At 45.1% G+C, this 15,213-nt stretch overlaps 1 protein-coding gene across 4 annotated transcripts in view; it reads right to left on the bottom strand.

Moving 5' to 3' along the window:
- Nucleotides 1-461: 461 nt before the first annotated feature.
- Nucleotides 462-15,213, bottom strand: part of Tmc5 (transmembrane channel like 5) — an 85,394-nt gene continuing 70,642 nt past the window's right edge. For all 4 annotated transcript variants that reach the window (XM_075972006.1, XM_075972007.1, XM_075972005.1 and 1 more), the window contains exons 15-21: nt 11,479-11,554; nt 11,156-11,289; nt 8,529-8,702; nt 5,212-5,290; nt 3,184-3,288; nt 1,943-1,985; nt 462-952 (exon numbers count right to left, since the gene is read on the bottom strand). In XM_075972006.1, the coding sequence (XP_075828121.1) occupies nt 906-952; nt 1,943-1,985; nt 3,184-3,288; nt 5,212-5,290; nt 8,529-8,702; nt 11,156-11,289; nt 11,479-11,554 (658 nt within the window). In that variant the 3' untranslated portion in view covers nt 462-905. The remainder of the gene's footprint in view (nt 953-1,942; nt 1,986-3,183; nt 3,289-5,211; nt 5,291-8,528; nt 8,703-11,155; nt 11,290-11,478; nt 11,555-15,213) is intronic.

Raw genomic sequence — 15,213 nt, 5'->3', positions numbered from 1 at the left:
TTTCAGAAGGATGACTTTGGTAAGACAATGCAGTTTGTGGCAGTGGGAGCGTGTGGCAGATGTTTGCATCATGGCTGATTAAGGAGAAGAGTAAAGCAGGAACTTGGGGCCAGGAATATCCTTGAAAGGCCTGCCTCTAATCACCTGCTTGCTCCATCAAGGGTCTATCTCCTAAAAGTTCCACAGTCTCCCCAGTCAGGGAACACACATTCAAAACATGAGTCTGCAGAGGACACTTCAGATTCAAACCATAACAATGACCATGCATACACTCTTCTAGGGACAGGGTCTCATTCTTTTCCTCCACCTCTCCTATATCTAGTCCAGCCCCAAGACTCTCATACTCAATAAAGACAAAGTTCAGCTGCAAGACCTTTCACTACACTTCAGCTTTAGGTGACATGGGACTGTTTCTAGTTCAAAGTCAGAGCAAATGCAAGTCACGCCATTCAGAGATTTTTGCATCCCCGATCAAGGGTCACATTTTTATTCATTGTGGACCATTTTTCTGAGCACCAGTTTTTAAACCATTGCCAGGTCTAGGAAGAGAGATTCTTAAAGGCTCCATCATGCAGATACATATTTCTTAAAGATAAAAGTGCAATATTTGCAGGCTACCTCTTCCCAGGTGTTTGTGGGATAATCCCAATAATTTAATAGTTTTAATTGGAAAATTTCAAGTACTTTGTTTTGGGAAAAAAAATCAGCAATCCTGGTTGGAAGAGAAGTAAGTGTGCCCTCTTTTATAGAGCCATCTGCACTGTGGGTCAGAGTCCTCTTGGCTCAGGCTTAGACTCCACTCCTGAGAAGCTCCCGAGGTCCAGCCGTCAGGGAGGCTGTCCCATTTGTTTTTATCATCTTTCTTGTTTTGACTGCCGTCTGGCTGCCACAACACACAGCCATCATCAGACTTCTGGATTCTCTTCTTGCACTGATCGCCTCATTCGCAGGTCTGGGTTTGACACAGGAAAGAGAAGTTAACACACATACACACAGCCCCATCTCCTCAAGGGAAAGCTCTCAAGCTGTCCTTCCTGCCTCCTTTTTAAGATTTTAGTCTTTCCCCTTGATCTCCATTATTGACTGTTGATGGTAAATACTATTTAAAAAAAAAACCAATGCAGGGTTGGAGAGGTTGCTGAGTGGTCAGAGTGCTTGTTGTAGAATCATGAGGACCAGCGTTTGGCCCAGGTACCAAGCCAGATGTCCCACACATTCCTATAAACCCTGATATAATGGGGACAGAGGCAGGGGGATTACTGAAGCTTGCTGGTTTCCAGAGTAGCCAAGAAAATTCAAGTTCCAGGTTCGGGGAGAGTTCCTGCCTCAAAGAAATAGGCAGAGCAATAGAGGACCCTCGACTCCCTCTTCTGGCCTCCTCGTACATACACAGGCACATACACAACCATGCACACACAGAAGTATAAATAACTGGTCTAGAAAAGTGAGTGGGCTTATCTGTTTCCTCCCCAGCATCATTCTCCTGGCATCAGCCCCTGACTTGGCAGGCAGAACTGCCCGCTCTCAGTTCCTATGATCTGTACGGTTGTATCATCAGTACTGTAGCTGAAGCACGGGGCTTGGCTACGGCCAAAGGTACTGTCACATTTTCACAGTCATAGAAATGGGTTTGTGGGTGAACACACCAGACTGAATGAAGCTGATGTGGAACGTTCAATCGCTGACTAGATTGAACCTGAGGAGATGGGAGATGTTGGCGATGATGTTTTGCCATCATGACAAAGCAGCTGTTTGTGTAACATGCTAACATGTGACCTGAAACCGACAAAAACCAGGTTCTAGAGACATCGTGAGCTTCTGCGTTAGACCAGACCAAAAGCAAATTCATCCGAGGTCGGGTTTGCGGCTGAAGAGCAACTGCACACCTTCTCCCTCGGGCTGTGCCACTGCACGTCTCTGTCTTGACAGTTCTGGTACTCACCATGAGCAGTGCTGAGGTCCTCCAAATACAAAGGGTTGTGTTGCTGTAAATGAAGGAAACAGACAGCGGTGTCACTGGAGCAGGGGACACAAACGCTGGGTGTGTTGCCAACAGTTGGTACAATCTGTGAGCCTAGCACCAATTTAAAATGAAGCGGTAATGGAGACCAAGAGCCAGCCACAGAAATATCCAGCATGTTTAGCTTTTTAGCAATGGATATGGCATTCATTCCACAGATATTTACTGCTGGGGGCGAAAAGGGTACCTGACTTTTGGGGATTTGAGATGCGCAATACTGATAGTATTAATTTACACAGATAGTAAATTATGTTGTTAATGTATATACACCTTTTACTGGTGTATTCCAGGAGACCAATGGCAATTAGCAAAAAAAAAATCTTTTTATGAACTTAATTAACAGTATGCTATGGGGGCAGATGTACATCCTTGGAGCAGAAATCAGTAAAATACTTATAATAATCAGGACACGGGCTGTGGTTCAGGAGTAGACCACTTGCCCCGCATGCACAAGGCCCTGGTTTCTATCCACAGCACCACAAAGCAATGACTATTAATATACTGACAACTTATTATAGTCCTTAATAAAATGTTTCATCCAACACCAGTTTTACTACTTGAAAAGCCCCAAAACTCAAATGTCCAAACATATCCAGAAGGCAACTATGTCCAGGATAGTGTTCAGTGAAGACAAAGCGATGATATTAGTTGGACATCATGCTATGGTTAAACAATTATGAAAGCCCTACTTTTAGAATCCATCCCGGGGAGACACAGGTGTGATTGCTGACATCCCAGGGAAAGATCTGGAAAAATAGTGTTGACTATTCAATGGGATACACATGTATATTCCTGGGTGATTTAAAACAGGTGTGAACTCCATGAGGCCAGAGCATTCTTTAGTTCACAGTGACCCAGCTCCTGGACCACAGCCAATCATGAAAGTATTAGATGATAAACAATGTTTTTTTTAATTAAAAGCACAAAAATGCTTAATGACAGAAAGTGCAGTATCATAGAGAGAAGGAGCTAATCACACCTGTAACCTCAGAAGTCAAGAGGCTAGAACAGGAGCCAGCCTGGGCTATATATCAAGACTAGACTCTGTTGCACAGAAATGAAAAACCAAACAGAAACCCTAGAGTTTTGTGTCTGCTTTCCAATGCACTTGTCACAAGGATGCCAGTGTGTGTTCTGTGGCCCCAAAGGAGCTGTGACCTCACCTCCACCTCTCTCCTTTCCAGGATCAGTGCACTGGGGTTGGCTCTCTTCTCCATATCCTGCAGCTTGGTCAACTTTTCTATCAGGAACATCTTATCTTTGCCCTCCTGCCAAGAAGGAAAATAAAAGTCAAGCATGGAAGATGGTGTCGGGTGCAGAAGGCATGGATCAAAGGGGGTCCCACAAGTCCGACGGAGATGTCCATCCACTGTGTTTTCTACAGATGAAAGAGAAGGAATGTTTCAGAGCAAAGCCGATGAGTCCTGGAATTCTCCTGCATTGCCATAGGTTCCTCCAAGGGACAAGCCCTCCCCAATGGGCTGGGGTGGCATCTTTGCTAGCTTGATGCTGGTTGTAACTTCTGTGTCACTGTCTCAAGGATCAGGACTCAGACCTTCAGGAGCCCTACTTGCAAGCTCCCTGTCCCAGTCCTCATTCTATGAACTAGTTTTGCCTGGGTCTCCCCAGTCCTCATACTGAGATGCCAAAACTTAGCGTTTCTAAGGACATCAACAATAATTCAGCCATCAAAGTTCTACGTGGGCAGGTAAGATGGCTCAGCAGGTAAAAGTGTTTGCTACAAAAGCCTGAAGACCCAAGTTCCATCCTTGGAACCCCTGGTAAGAGGAGAGGATTGACTCCTACAAGTTGTCCTCTTTGACAAGAGACACATATGCCTGTATTCAGACACACACACACACACACACACACAAATAATTTAATAATAACTAATAAAATTAAAAACAAAAGGTCCAAAGCTATCTGTGTTGGCTGAGATCTGTGATTGAACAGTTCAAAGGAAAACAAGAGAGAGTGTTCCTTCTCCCAGGAGCCTAGATCACTTCCCCAGGAGCCCTACAGCAGGAAGGCATGAACTGCTCCACCTGTGTGGGGAGCCAGGTGAGCATCCTTGTCTCCTCTGCACAGGTACTGTCACCCCAGCATCACACAGGCCTGGTCACCCCAGCTTCACATAGGCATGGTTACCCCAACACCACAAAGGCAATATCAACACACAGGCATTGTCATCCCAACTTCATCCTGTTTTTCCTTAAATTTTGAACCATGGATTTTCACATCCTGCTTGTAGTAATTATCCCAACAACCATCACTGTGTAACTACAGCTCACGCTAATATTTCTGTGGCCTCTGAGCTCCCCCAAGCAGGAAGGGCTACCCCCAGGAATGGTGCTCTCTCGGGTGGTCATGGAACTGTCAGGACTGTGATCTAAATAGCAGATGTGGGCTTCTGGGGGCAGGCCTTGGAGGCGGTACCTGCCTCTGATTCTGGTTCAACTTCTCTGCCTCCTGATCTGCCAACACGTGACCAGACTCTGCCACATGCTCCTGCCGTCATGAACTCTACCCTGCCTTCCTTACCGTGATGGACTGAAATGTGAGCCAAAATAAATAGTTCCTCCATCCAGGGGCCTCTTGTCGAGTACGGTGTCACTGGGATGAGAGAGTTAGCTAATGCAAAAACTCAAGAGTATTAAAAGTAACGCAAAGATCTGCAGGCATGAAATGAGAGTATATAAATGTCAATGTGGCTGAAGTGACATCTGTCAGTGAAGTGCTCACAAGCGGGTTTGATGTCTGAACCAATATAAGACAAGCATGGTGGCATGTGCTTGTAATTCTAGTGGGGGAGGAAATGAAAACCGGCAGGTCTTCGGAGCTCACTGGCCAGCCTGCCTGGAGTTCTCAGCAACTTTGAGGCCAAGAAGAGACCTTGTCTTATTATTCTAAAAATATGAATGGAAAAAAAACGAAAAAAAAATACGGAGTCTGAGGAATGACACCCAAGGTGTCTTCTGCCCTTCTACACACATGTGCATGCACTTCCATGTGTACCTGCACATACAAGAACACACATGCGCACACATGTTGGGTGATGATGGGAACTGGAAAGTCATTGTACTATTTATTCTCTCTATTTTGGAATATGTTTGGAATTTTTTTGTTATACTCTGTCGAGAGAAGCAATGGGGCAGGGGGTATTTGGGGAGGGGGTTACAGGAAAACCTTACGTTAATGATCTGTTCATGGAGCAGCCGGATCATGATCTTTCTGCCCTCTGTGATCTGCCAGTAAAGATAGGTAATGATCCTGGAAGAGAAGAAAATGACAGGCACTCTTGACAGTGCTTGGAGGCTCCATGTTGCCGTGGGGTATATAGTGATTGGAATATTTGCTTGCAGATGGGTTTTGACCTAAGTGTGTCCCTGAAAAGTCAAAACAGGGAAAAAGGCCAAGTACCTCAGAGCAGTGGTTCTCAACCTGTGGGTCATGACTCCTTCGGGGTGGTCAAGGAACTCTTTCATCACAGGGATCAACTAACATCATCACAAAACATAGATATTTACATTATGAATCATAACAGTAGCAAAATTACAGTTATGAAGTAGCAACAAAAATAAGCTTATGGTTGGGGGTTACCACAACATGAGGAACTATATTAAATGTTGCATCATTAGGAAGGTCGAGAACCACTGCCTTAGATTTTCTTTTTCATCCTGGTTGCACATGGAATCACTTGGGAGGCAGAGGTAAGTCCTACATCACGGTTGGCCCTTAGATCAAGTGGGCACACATTCTCCGGGCAAGGGCCAGGCAAATCCACATTTTTAAAACACACAATTTGAATAGGTAGTTAGATTATGTGATTTGCACAAGTGCTATTCAAACTTGAAGTAATGTACATTTCTTGGATTTTTTTTTCAAATACATAGGTTTAGTAGAACTAGAGAATCTGTATTGTATGTGTGTTCATGTGTATGCATGTGTACATGTTTCTGTGAATGCATGTACGGAAGCCAGAGTTCAAAATCTGGCATCCTGCTATATTACTCTCCATCTCATTTTGTTTTGCAGACTCTCACTGAACCTGGTACTCACCAACAGGTAGACTGGTTGGTCACTGAGCTCCCGGGAGCCCTCTGTCTCTGCTCCCGCTAGTGTTGCGGTTACAGATGTGCCCTGCCATATCCAGCTCCTAAAATGGGCTTTGCAGGACCCAACTCTTAACTTGTGAGGTTGATGCCATCCAGGTCCAGGATCTAACTGACTGAAATGGTAGGCTACCCACGTGGTGCCCGTGGTGTTGAAGGATTGCTTAGTTTACGGGACATTTCCCCTGTCACACACGTTTAGTGTCAGAAGTACAGGGGAGACAACAGCAAAGCCAGTGAATGAGAAGCCTGGCAGGAGGCCAGCTTACCATTCTAAAGTCCCAGTAAGGGCTGTTGCTGGGGAGTGGGGGGAGGGGAGCATCAATGAGAGCCAGGAGACCTGGCTTCTAGCCTCTTCCTCCGCTATCAGTCTGTGCAGCATGAAGCTGTGTCTGGAACCGTCCTATCCTCCTCCATCAGTCTGTGCAGCATGAAGCTGCGTCTGGAACCGTCCTATTCTCCTCCATCAGTCTGTGCAGCATGAAGCTGTGTCTGGAACTGTCCTATCCTCCTCCATTAGTCTGTGCAGCATGAAGCAGTGTCTGGAACCATCTTATCCTCCTCCATCAGTCTGTGCAGCATGAAGCTGCGTCTGGAATTGTCCTATCCTCCTCCATCAGTCTGTGCAGCATGAAGCTGCGTCTGAAACTGTCCTATCCTCCTCCATCAGTCTGTGCAGCATGAAGCTGCGTCTGGAACCGTCCTATCCTCCTCCATCAGTCTGTGCAGCATGAAGCTGCGTCTGGAACCGTCCTATCCTCCTCCATCAGTCTGTGCAGCATGAAGCAGTGTCTGGAACCGTCCTATCCTCCTCCATCAGTCTGTGCAGCATGAAGCTGCTTCTGGAACTATCCTATCTCTGAGTCGTCACTCACATCTGCAGAGCACAGACACTGTTCTGTACTCCATGGCTGCCTCCAATAGTCTGAGCCCTTGAGTCCTGTGTCTCCTGACATGGAGCAGCCCTGTCTAATGTTGTGGAGGCTAAGCTGAGAAACTCAGAGCACTGTAGCTGACCAGCCTATTCTTCCATGCAGGAAAATGAACCCATGTTGATGAGTCTTCACAAGATGTCATAAATGGATATTTTTAAAAATTAAAATGCAATACCCTAAATGTCAATGAAGCCAGTTTTATATCTCTCAGTCTCCAAAGAATTTTTTTTTTTTTTTTGGTTTTTCGAGACAGCGTTTCTCTGTGGTTTTGGAGCCTGTTCTGGAACTAACTCTTGTAGACCAGGCTGGTCTTGAACTCACAGAGATCTGCCTGCCTCTGCCTCCCAAGTGCTGGGATTAAAAGCGTGCGCCACCACCGCCCGGCTCCAAAGAAATTTTTAATTTTTCTAAGAATTTCACACATTTTCTTTCTCCTTTCTCTTTCTTTCTTTCATTCATTCTTTCTTTCTTTTTTCCTTTCTCTCTTTTTCTTTCTTTCTTTTCTCTCTTTCTCTTTCTTTCTTTCTTTTTTCTATCTTTTTCTCTTTCTTTTTTCTGAGACAGGGTTTCTAACTGTTCTGGAACTAGCTCTCGTAGACCAGGCTGGCCTCAAACTTACAGAGATACATCTGCCTCTGCCTCTGCCTCTGCCTCTCAAGTGCTGGGATTAAAGATGTGTGCCACCACCGCCCAGCATATTTTCATTCTTTTTTTTAAAGATTTTATTTATTTATTATATATACAGTGTTCTGTCTGCATGTATGCTTGCATGCCAGAAGGCAGCAAATCTCATTACAGATGGTTCTTTTTTTAAAAGACTTATTTACTAATTATGTATACAATATTCTCAGTATTCTGTCTGCATGTATGCCTGCAGGTCAGAAGAGGGCACCAGATCTCATTACAGATGGTTGTGAGCCACCATGTGGTCCTGGGAATTGAACTCAGGACCTTTGGAAGAGCAGGTAGTGCTCTTAACCACTGAGCCATTTCTCCAGCCCCAGATGGTTCTTTGCCACCATGTGGTTGCTGGAAATTGAACTCAGAACCTCTGGAAAGACAGTCAGTGCTTCTAACCACTGAGCCATCTCTCCAGCCCCATATTTTCATTCTTTTGGAAAATTTTAATGTTCTCCTTGTTTCCTAGTACTAAGGATTAACCTCTGGGTCTTACACATGCTAGGCTAGTGCTCTACCACTGAGCTATATCCCCAGCAAAAAGGAAGAAAACAAGTATACTTTCTTTGTAAAGCATTAAAACTTAGATGTGAAAACATCAGACAACATTTTACAGAAAACTATCTCTTCGGGGTGGAGTGGAGACCATCCTATGCTCACTGCCCTATACTCCTTGCCTTATTTCCCAAAGGAACATCCCTGGAACCATTCTCATCTCGATGAGAGGGTCCCTAGGAACATTTAGCTTCTCCTCCCTCTAGTTTCCCGAGGATCCCCACTTACAGCACGATGAGGGTGAGGATGAAAAAGAAGTGCACACTTCCGATAAGGTTCTGGTAGATCCAGACGACCCACTGGTAGCCAGACTTTTGGCGTAGGGTATCGATCCAGCTGTAGACGGACTGAATGAAGGAAGGCAGACCTCGGAAGGGGCCACAGTCTGCAGAAGGTTTCAGTCTGAAAACAAGAAGCAGAAAGCCATCTGCTGCCTGAGACTCAGGGGTAGTAGGCATTCCAGAATCAAGGGATCCCATCTGGATCCCGACTCTAGAGACAGAAAATCTTGCCTGCTCTCCCCACACTCCACTTCGAGGGAAGAGCTCCTGCTGTGGGAGCACATTCTGCTCCTTCAGCCAATAGCCTTTAAGACACCAGCCCACTTGGGCGTGGTCTCTTACACTGTAAAAACAGCTGTAAAGGTGTGCCCACTCTCTTGCTTCTGGCTCCTGCTTCCAGCTGCTAGACTCTGCTCCTGTTCACACAGAGGACTGTTATCTAGAGGAAAACAGTAAGTTTTCCCCTTAAATAAATAACCCTTTTATTATTCATAATTCTGAACTGGTGTGGGATTGTTTTGTGATTACATCATCAAGCTCTCACTCAATTTTGCCTGGTGTCACCTACTGTCTGAGGACCAGCACTTAGAGTGCTATCACCTGCCCCAGTGGCCAATCCAGAATCCAGGTAACAATCTAGTAATATCTTTGGGGTGATCAGAAAGTCTTTCTTGGGAATGTGACCCACCGAGTGGGAGGCTTGTTAGCTATGGAAGCCAGGTGTGATACTGTGAGCATGTGCTTGCTGTGGGAGAATGCTCTTGTACACTGTAAAGATTTGTCACTTGTATTTGTTTAGTAAAATGCTGATTGGCCAGTAGCCAGGCAGGAAGTATAGGTGGAGTGACCAGACTAAGAGAATTCTGGGAGGAGGAAAGTCAGAGAGTCAGTCACCAGCCAGACACAGAGCAAGCAAGATGAGAATGCTTTACCGAGAAAATATACCAAACCATGTGGCTAAACACAGACGAGAATTATGGATTAATTTAAGTTGTAAGAGCTAGTTAATAATAAGCCTGAGCTAATAGGCTATAAGTTTATTTAATATAATCCTCTGTGTGTTTCTTTGGGGCTGAATGGCTGCTGGACCGAGTGGGACAGAAACTTCCGTCTACATGTGCTGTCAGCTGTTACAAATGAATAGAAACTGGAAGATTAGGAAGAGAGAAGATGGGGAGTAGATATGACAAAAGAAGCAAAGATTGGGGCAGCAGGCATGGCCCAGAGGTTCAGAGCACTTCCTATTCTTATAAGGGGAGCCGGGTTCAGTTCCCAACACCCACATAGTGGCTCACACCATCTATAACAGTTCCGGGGAATCTGATGTTCTCTTTCGTTCTCTGTAGGTACCAGGAAAACACATGATACACATACATACATACATGGAAGAAAGCTCTTACATGTAAACTGTGAGCCATGGAATGATGGGTGGAACGTGGCCTGAGAAAGAAAAGGGGTAGGGGACCTGCAGCCAGGGGTGACTGGGATACTCAGGTCTAGAGCTGACCTTGGAACTGAGACTCAAAGGGAATGGAGAGACCCCCTTCAGAGAGGGAACTCTGACCATAAGAGAAAGGGACCTCTGGGGCCTAGACATGGAGCAGAAGCTTCAGGGCTGCAGTGAGGTGGAGCCAAAGGAGGAGAAGCCAGTCCAGAGCAGGCCTCTGGTTCCCTTTAGTCAAGTTTCTTTTTCAGTGCGGAAGAAGTGGTCTCTCCCAGACTGGTAAGCTTGAACCCTTGGCAGAAATTGGGAAATGGCTCTCACTATGGTGTAGGTTGTGTAGAATGTGTAGAATAAATCCAGGGTAGGATTTATCCTGTCCCTTGCTTCTTGTATTTGCTGGCTACCCTAGGAACATGGGCTGAGCTCTGTATTAAGCACAGGTTTTACTCTGATGTTTGTCATCTGAGAGTTTTATTGACTCTGGGGAGACCTCCTTTCCCAGGAATAGCCTAGAAAGCATGACTCCATATAAAGATAACCACTGATACCTGACATACATCCACCTCTTTTAACAGGTTTTCACAGTGGAGCATGTCCTGGCCCTAGTTACCCCAAGGTCATGGTCTCAACAACTTACACTAGCCCCCAAGACTGCAGAACCTTCTGTAAAGACTCAAAGTGACCAGCTCTAGCCTGGTTACTCTGCTTCATCTGTTCTTTACCCTGAAAATGACAGTGAAGGCTTTGGTCCCTCATTCTACCTTCCTCCTGATCACCTCTGACTTTTCCTCATATGGCCTGGCATGGCATGGGGAGTCTTCCTTTCTTGGGAAGTGTGAGTAACAAACTATGATTTCAACGGCAACTGTCTCCATATCTGGAGAATAAAATCAGCATTTAAAAATAAGCAGTGGTGGCACACACCTTTAATCCAGCACTCGGGAGGCAGAAGCAGGCAGATCTCTGTGAGTTCGAGGCCAGCCTGGTCTACAAGAGCTAGTTCCAGGACAGCCAGGGCTACGCGGAGAAATCCTGTCTCAAGGGGAAAAAAACACCAAAACAAAAAAACAAAACAAATAGACATCTATTTACCCCATCACTAAATCTTTACTAAAGCCACAGTCCCCTACCTCCAGATGGTGATGGCCAGGGTGCACAGCACTCCAGTGAAGGACGGGAAGAAGAGCAAGAAGATGAAGAATGTTATCATCTGTGAGGCCCGCCAGGCCTTGCTTGGAGGTTGGAAGTTCATCATCAAGCTGACCTGAGGGAAGAAGTGGAACCCTTCCACCTGTGGCTGAGGAGCATTCCTCAGCACCCTACCACGTGCCAGCGCTCCAGCCACTGACTTACAGCTTCCTGACCCCTCCCCACACCCCCTTTCCAGCTCAGATCCCCACCAGGTCATACGTTACCAAAGGAAAGTAATTGGCTGCCCTTGGGTCCAACTCACATTTTTGACATAGAACATGATGATGAGAGTGATCATTTGGATAAACGGCAGTAGTGGGCAGAAGAAAATTCCAAGCCTGTGAGGAAAGCAGGAGAGTCAGAGACCAGGGAAACACAAGGCACAGGGGGCGGAGGCAAGGGAGAGAATTACACACACACACACACACACACACACACACACACACACACACACACACCGCAGTACCTCAAAACATAACTGGATAGAGGTAGAGTTGTTAAAACAGTGATTAAGTTAGAATGGGTTGATGTGGGTTTCCCCTCTGTATGCTGTGAATACCATTGGTTAATAAACTATCTCAAGCCCGTGATAGGGTAGGATAGAGTTAGGTGGGGAGAAAGGAGGCAAAGTCCAGGAGAAGCCATGGAGCTGAGACAGACATGTTGGAACCTTGCCAATAGGCCACGAGTCTTGTGGTAAAATATAAAATAATGGAAATGGGTTAAATTAAGATGTAAAGCTAGCCAATAAGTTAGAGCTCATAGGTCAAGCAGTGATTTAATTAATACAGTTTCTGTATGGTTATTTCGGGAGTCTGGGCAGTCAGGAAATGAACAAGCAGCCTTCTACTACAACGGGGTAGGCTCATGGTCACTATGACAGGCTCTAATTCAGTATGGGTGATGTCCTTAAAAGAAGTGAGTAGGACACAAACAGAAAGAAAACTTTGTGAAGACACATGGAAGATAAGGTCAGCTCTAAACCAGGAAGAGAAGCCTAGGACAAATCCTTAACTTGTGGGCTTTGGAAGGAATCAGCTTGATAACACTGACTGTGATATTTCGTTATGGTAAAGGGTTCCTTTAGATGTGTAGTGTCATAAGAGATCATTGAAGAGGGGGATTTCTTTCTCTTCCTTTTCCTTCCTTTCTTTCTTTCTTTCTTTCTTTCTTCCTTTCTTTCTTTCTTTCTTTCTTTCAGTTTTTCAAGACAGGGTTTCTGTGTATCCCTGCTGTCCTGGAACTCACTCTATAGACCAGGCTGGCCTTGAACTCACAGATATCCACCTGCTGTTGCCTCTCAAGTGCTGGGATTAAAGGCATGTGCCACCACTACCAGATGGGAGATGTGAGGGATTTCTTGAATGACAGCAGACCAGAGAATTCCTACCATGGCTGCTTCCTCCCCAGATCTGGGAAGACTTTGCAAAGAGAGAGAGAGAAAAAAAAGCAAAAACCTATGCTATCGGGGGCTGGAGAGATGGCTCAGTGGTTAAGAGCATTGCCTGCTCTTCCAAAGGTCCTGAGTTCAATTCCCGGCAACCACATGGTGGCTCACAACCATCTGGAATGAGGTCTGGTGCCCTCTTCTGGCCTGCAGACATACATACAGACAGAATATTGTATACATAATAAATAAATAAATAAATATTAAAAAAAAACCTATGCTATCACAGAGCCATTAAACCATCAGAGGCTCTAATCTAGCATGTCCCAAATATTAGGCACACACAGCTACCAGGGATACGAAGTAAGATACTGTCTCGAAAAATAAATAAATAAATCAGAATGATGAGTGTGTGTGCATGTGTGTATGTGAGCACATACTCACATGGCTGTATGTGCAAGCTTATGTGTTTGTGCATTTGTTGGGGATGCCCGTGGGTATGGACGCAGGGCACGTATGTAGCAGTCAGAGGACAACTTCAGGCATTGTCCTCAGACAGCTACCTTTTGTTCAAGGCAAGACCTCTCATCTGGCTATTTTCTAATACATTGTTCCTTGGTTGCCACTCTTGGATATTTGCTTTTGGGATGTCTTTAAATGGCTGGCAGTAGGGGAGACCAGGCCTAAGATTTGAAGGCTGGGCCAAGATAAACTCCTTAAGTGGATATATATATATATAGTTATTTTTACCCAGATTGGTAATTTACTACCATTATTATTTTTTCAATAGAGTTTTTGTGTTTTGTTGTTGTTGTTTTGTTTTAAACATCGGTTATTCCAGGAACAGATAGACATAAGGCCCAGCAGTACAGTCTGTTTCCCCACCTCTCCCGTTTCTGACGAAGCAGGCGGCCACCTCACATGAACTTAGGTTCTCCTTTTTGAGTTCTTTCTTTCCCTTTCTGACATTTTTCTTTGACCATCTCAGGAAATTCTTTTTTTTTTTTAAAGATTTATTTATTTTTTTATGTATACAGTATTCTCAGTATTCTGTCTGCATGTATGCCTGCAGGCCAGAAGAGGGCACCAGATCTCATTACAGATGGTTGTGAGCCACCATGTGGTTCCTGGGAATTGAACTCAGGACCTTTGGAAGAGCAAGTAGTTCTCTTAACCAATGAGCCATCTCTCCAGCCCTCTCGGGAAATTCTTTCTGCTTTCAGGGTGATTAATATGTTCAATACACACATTAATTCTCTTGTCAAGACGTCTACCCTTACTTTTTGAACAACGATGCCAACTTCATGCCAACTTTTAGATGCTCCTGGTTTTGCCATGGTAACATTTGTGGGGCACTTTCTTTTGAAGAATACACCATGAAGAGCCTTCATGGTCACCTTGACCCAGCCTGGAGTCATCTGAGAGGAGAAGCCTCAAAGAATTAGCTTGAGCAGTTTGTCCTGGGGGCATGCCTGCGTGGGATTGTCTTGATTTGGTAATTGATGCAGGCGGGGCCAGCCCACTGTAGGCAGTACCATCCCTGGACAGGTGGTCTTGGACTGCATAAGAAAGTCAGCTATGATAATCCCTTACAACAATCTATAAACATCTGTCCTTAAACCCATTATTAAGTATAGTCTTCACCCTTCATCAAAGAAACTTCTCTTTGTAACAGAGTCCACGACAGAAAACCACCACAATCAATCCAATTGCAGAGGTGTGGAGCCCAGTCCCAACGGATACATCTACAGAACCTTCCACACCTAAGGCTCAGGATATGCTGCAAAAGAGGGTGGCAGAAAGATTATCACAGCCTGAGGATCAGGGAATTTGCCGTGATATTGTACCTCCTAGTGATAACAGAAGCTACACTGTAGGTCTCACCAATATGACCACTGAAATGTGAGTTGAACGAAGATGACGCCAATGGACTGGACATGCCAAAGTGGACAGAGAAAAGTCCACCAGGCCTCAATCCTACACAAAGAACTATAAGCACCTGAGGAAATCTGGGAGCAGGAGAGGTGGCCTTTCCCAGGGAAGAACAAACTAATTGGTTGTCCAGTGACAAATGGCCAGCCCTGAAAACGTAAGCACAGGTAGTACATACATGTATGCTTGCAATAACAGTGAAACAAGAGGCAAGCAGGGAAGAGCATATGAGAGGATCTGGAGGGAGGGAAGGAAAGGGGGAAATGTAAATTATAATCTCAAAAACAAAAACAAAATAAAAATCAAAAAGAAAGCTAACTATGCATCAGCCAGCGAGCAAACCAGGACCAAACACATTCTTGCATCATTTTTTAAAAATTTATTATGTACCCAACATTCTGCCTCCATGTATGCCCACACATCAGAAGAGGGCGCCAGGTCTTACTACAGATAGTTGTGAGCCACCATGTGGTTGCTGGGAATTGAACTCAGGACCTCTGGAAGAGCAGCCAGTGCTCTTAACCACTGAGCCATCTCTCCAGCCCCCTTCTTGCATCATTTCTGCCTCCATGGCGTTTCTCATCACTACTGAGATCAAACCTACTTGTTTGATACCTACAACATTATCATCCTTTTAGATTGACATATATGTAGTTAGAAGAATAATCCATGTTTCCT

Source organism: Microtus pennsylvanicus, chromosome 5 (assembly GCF_037038515.1).
Source record: "Microtus pennsylvanicus isolate mMicPen1 chromosome 5, mMicPen1.hap1, whole genome shotgun sequence".
Taxonomy (NCBI): domain Eukaryota; kingdom Metazoa; phylum Chordata; class Mammalia; order Rodentia; family Cricetidae; genus Microtus; species Microtus pennsylvanicus.
Note: the sequence above shows the minus strand (reverse complement) of the source record. Positions and strands in the feature narration are given on the sequence as shown.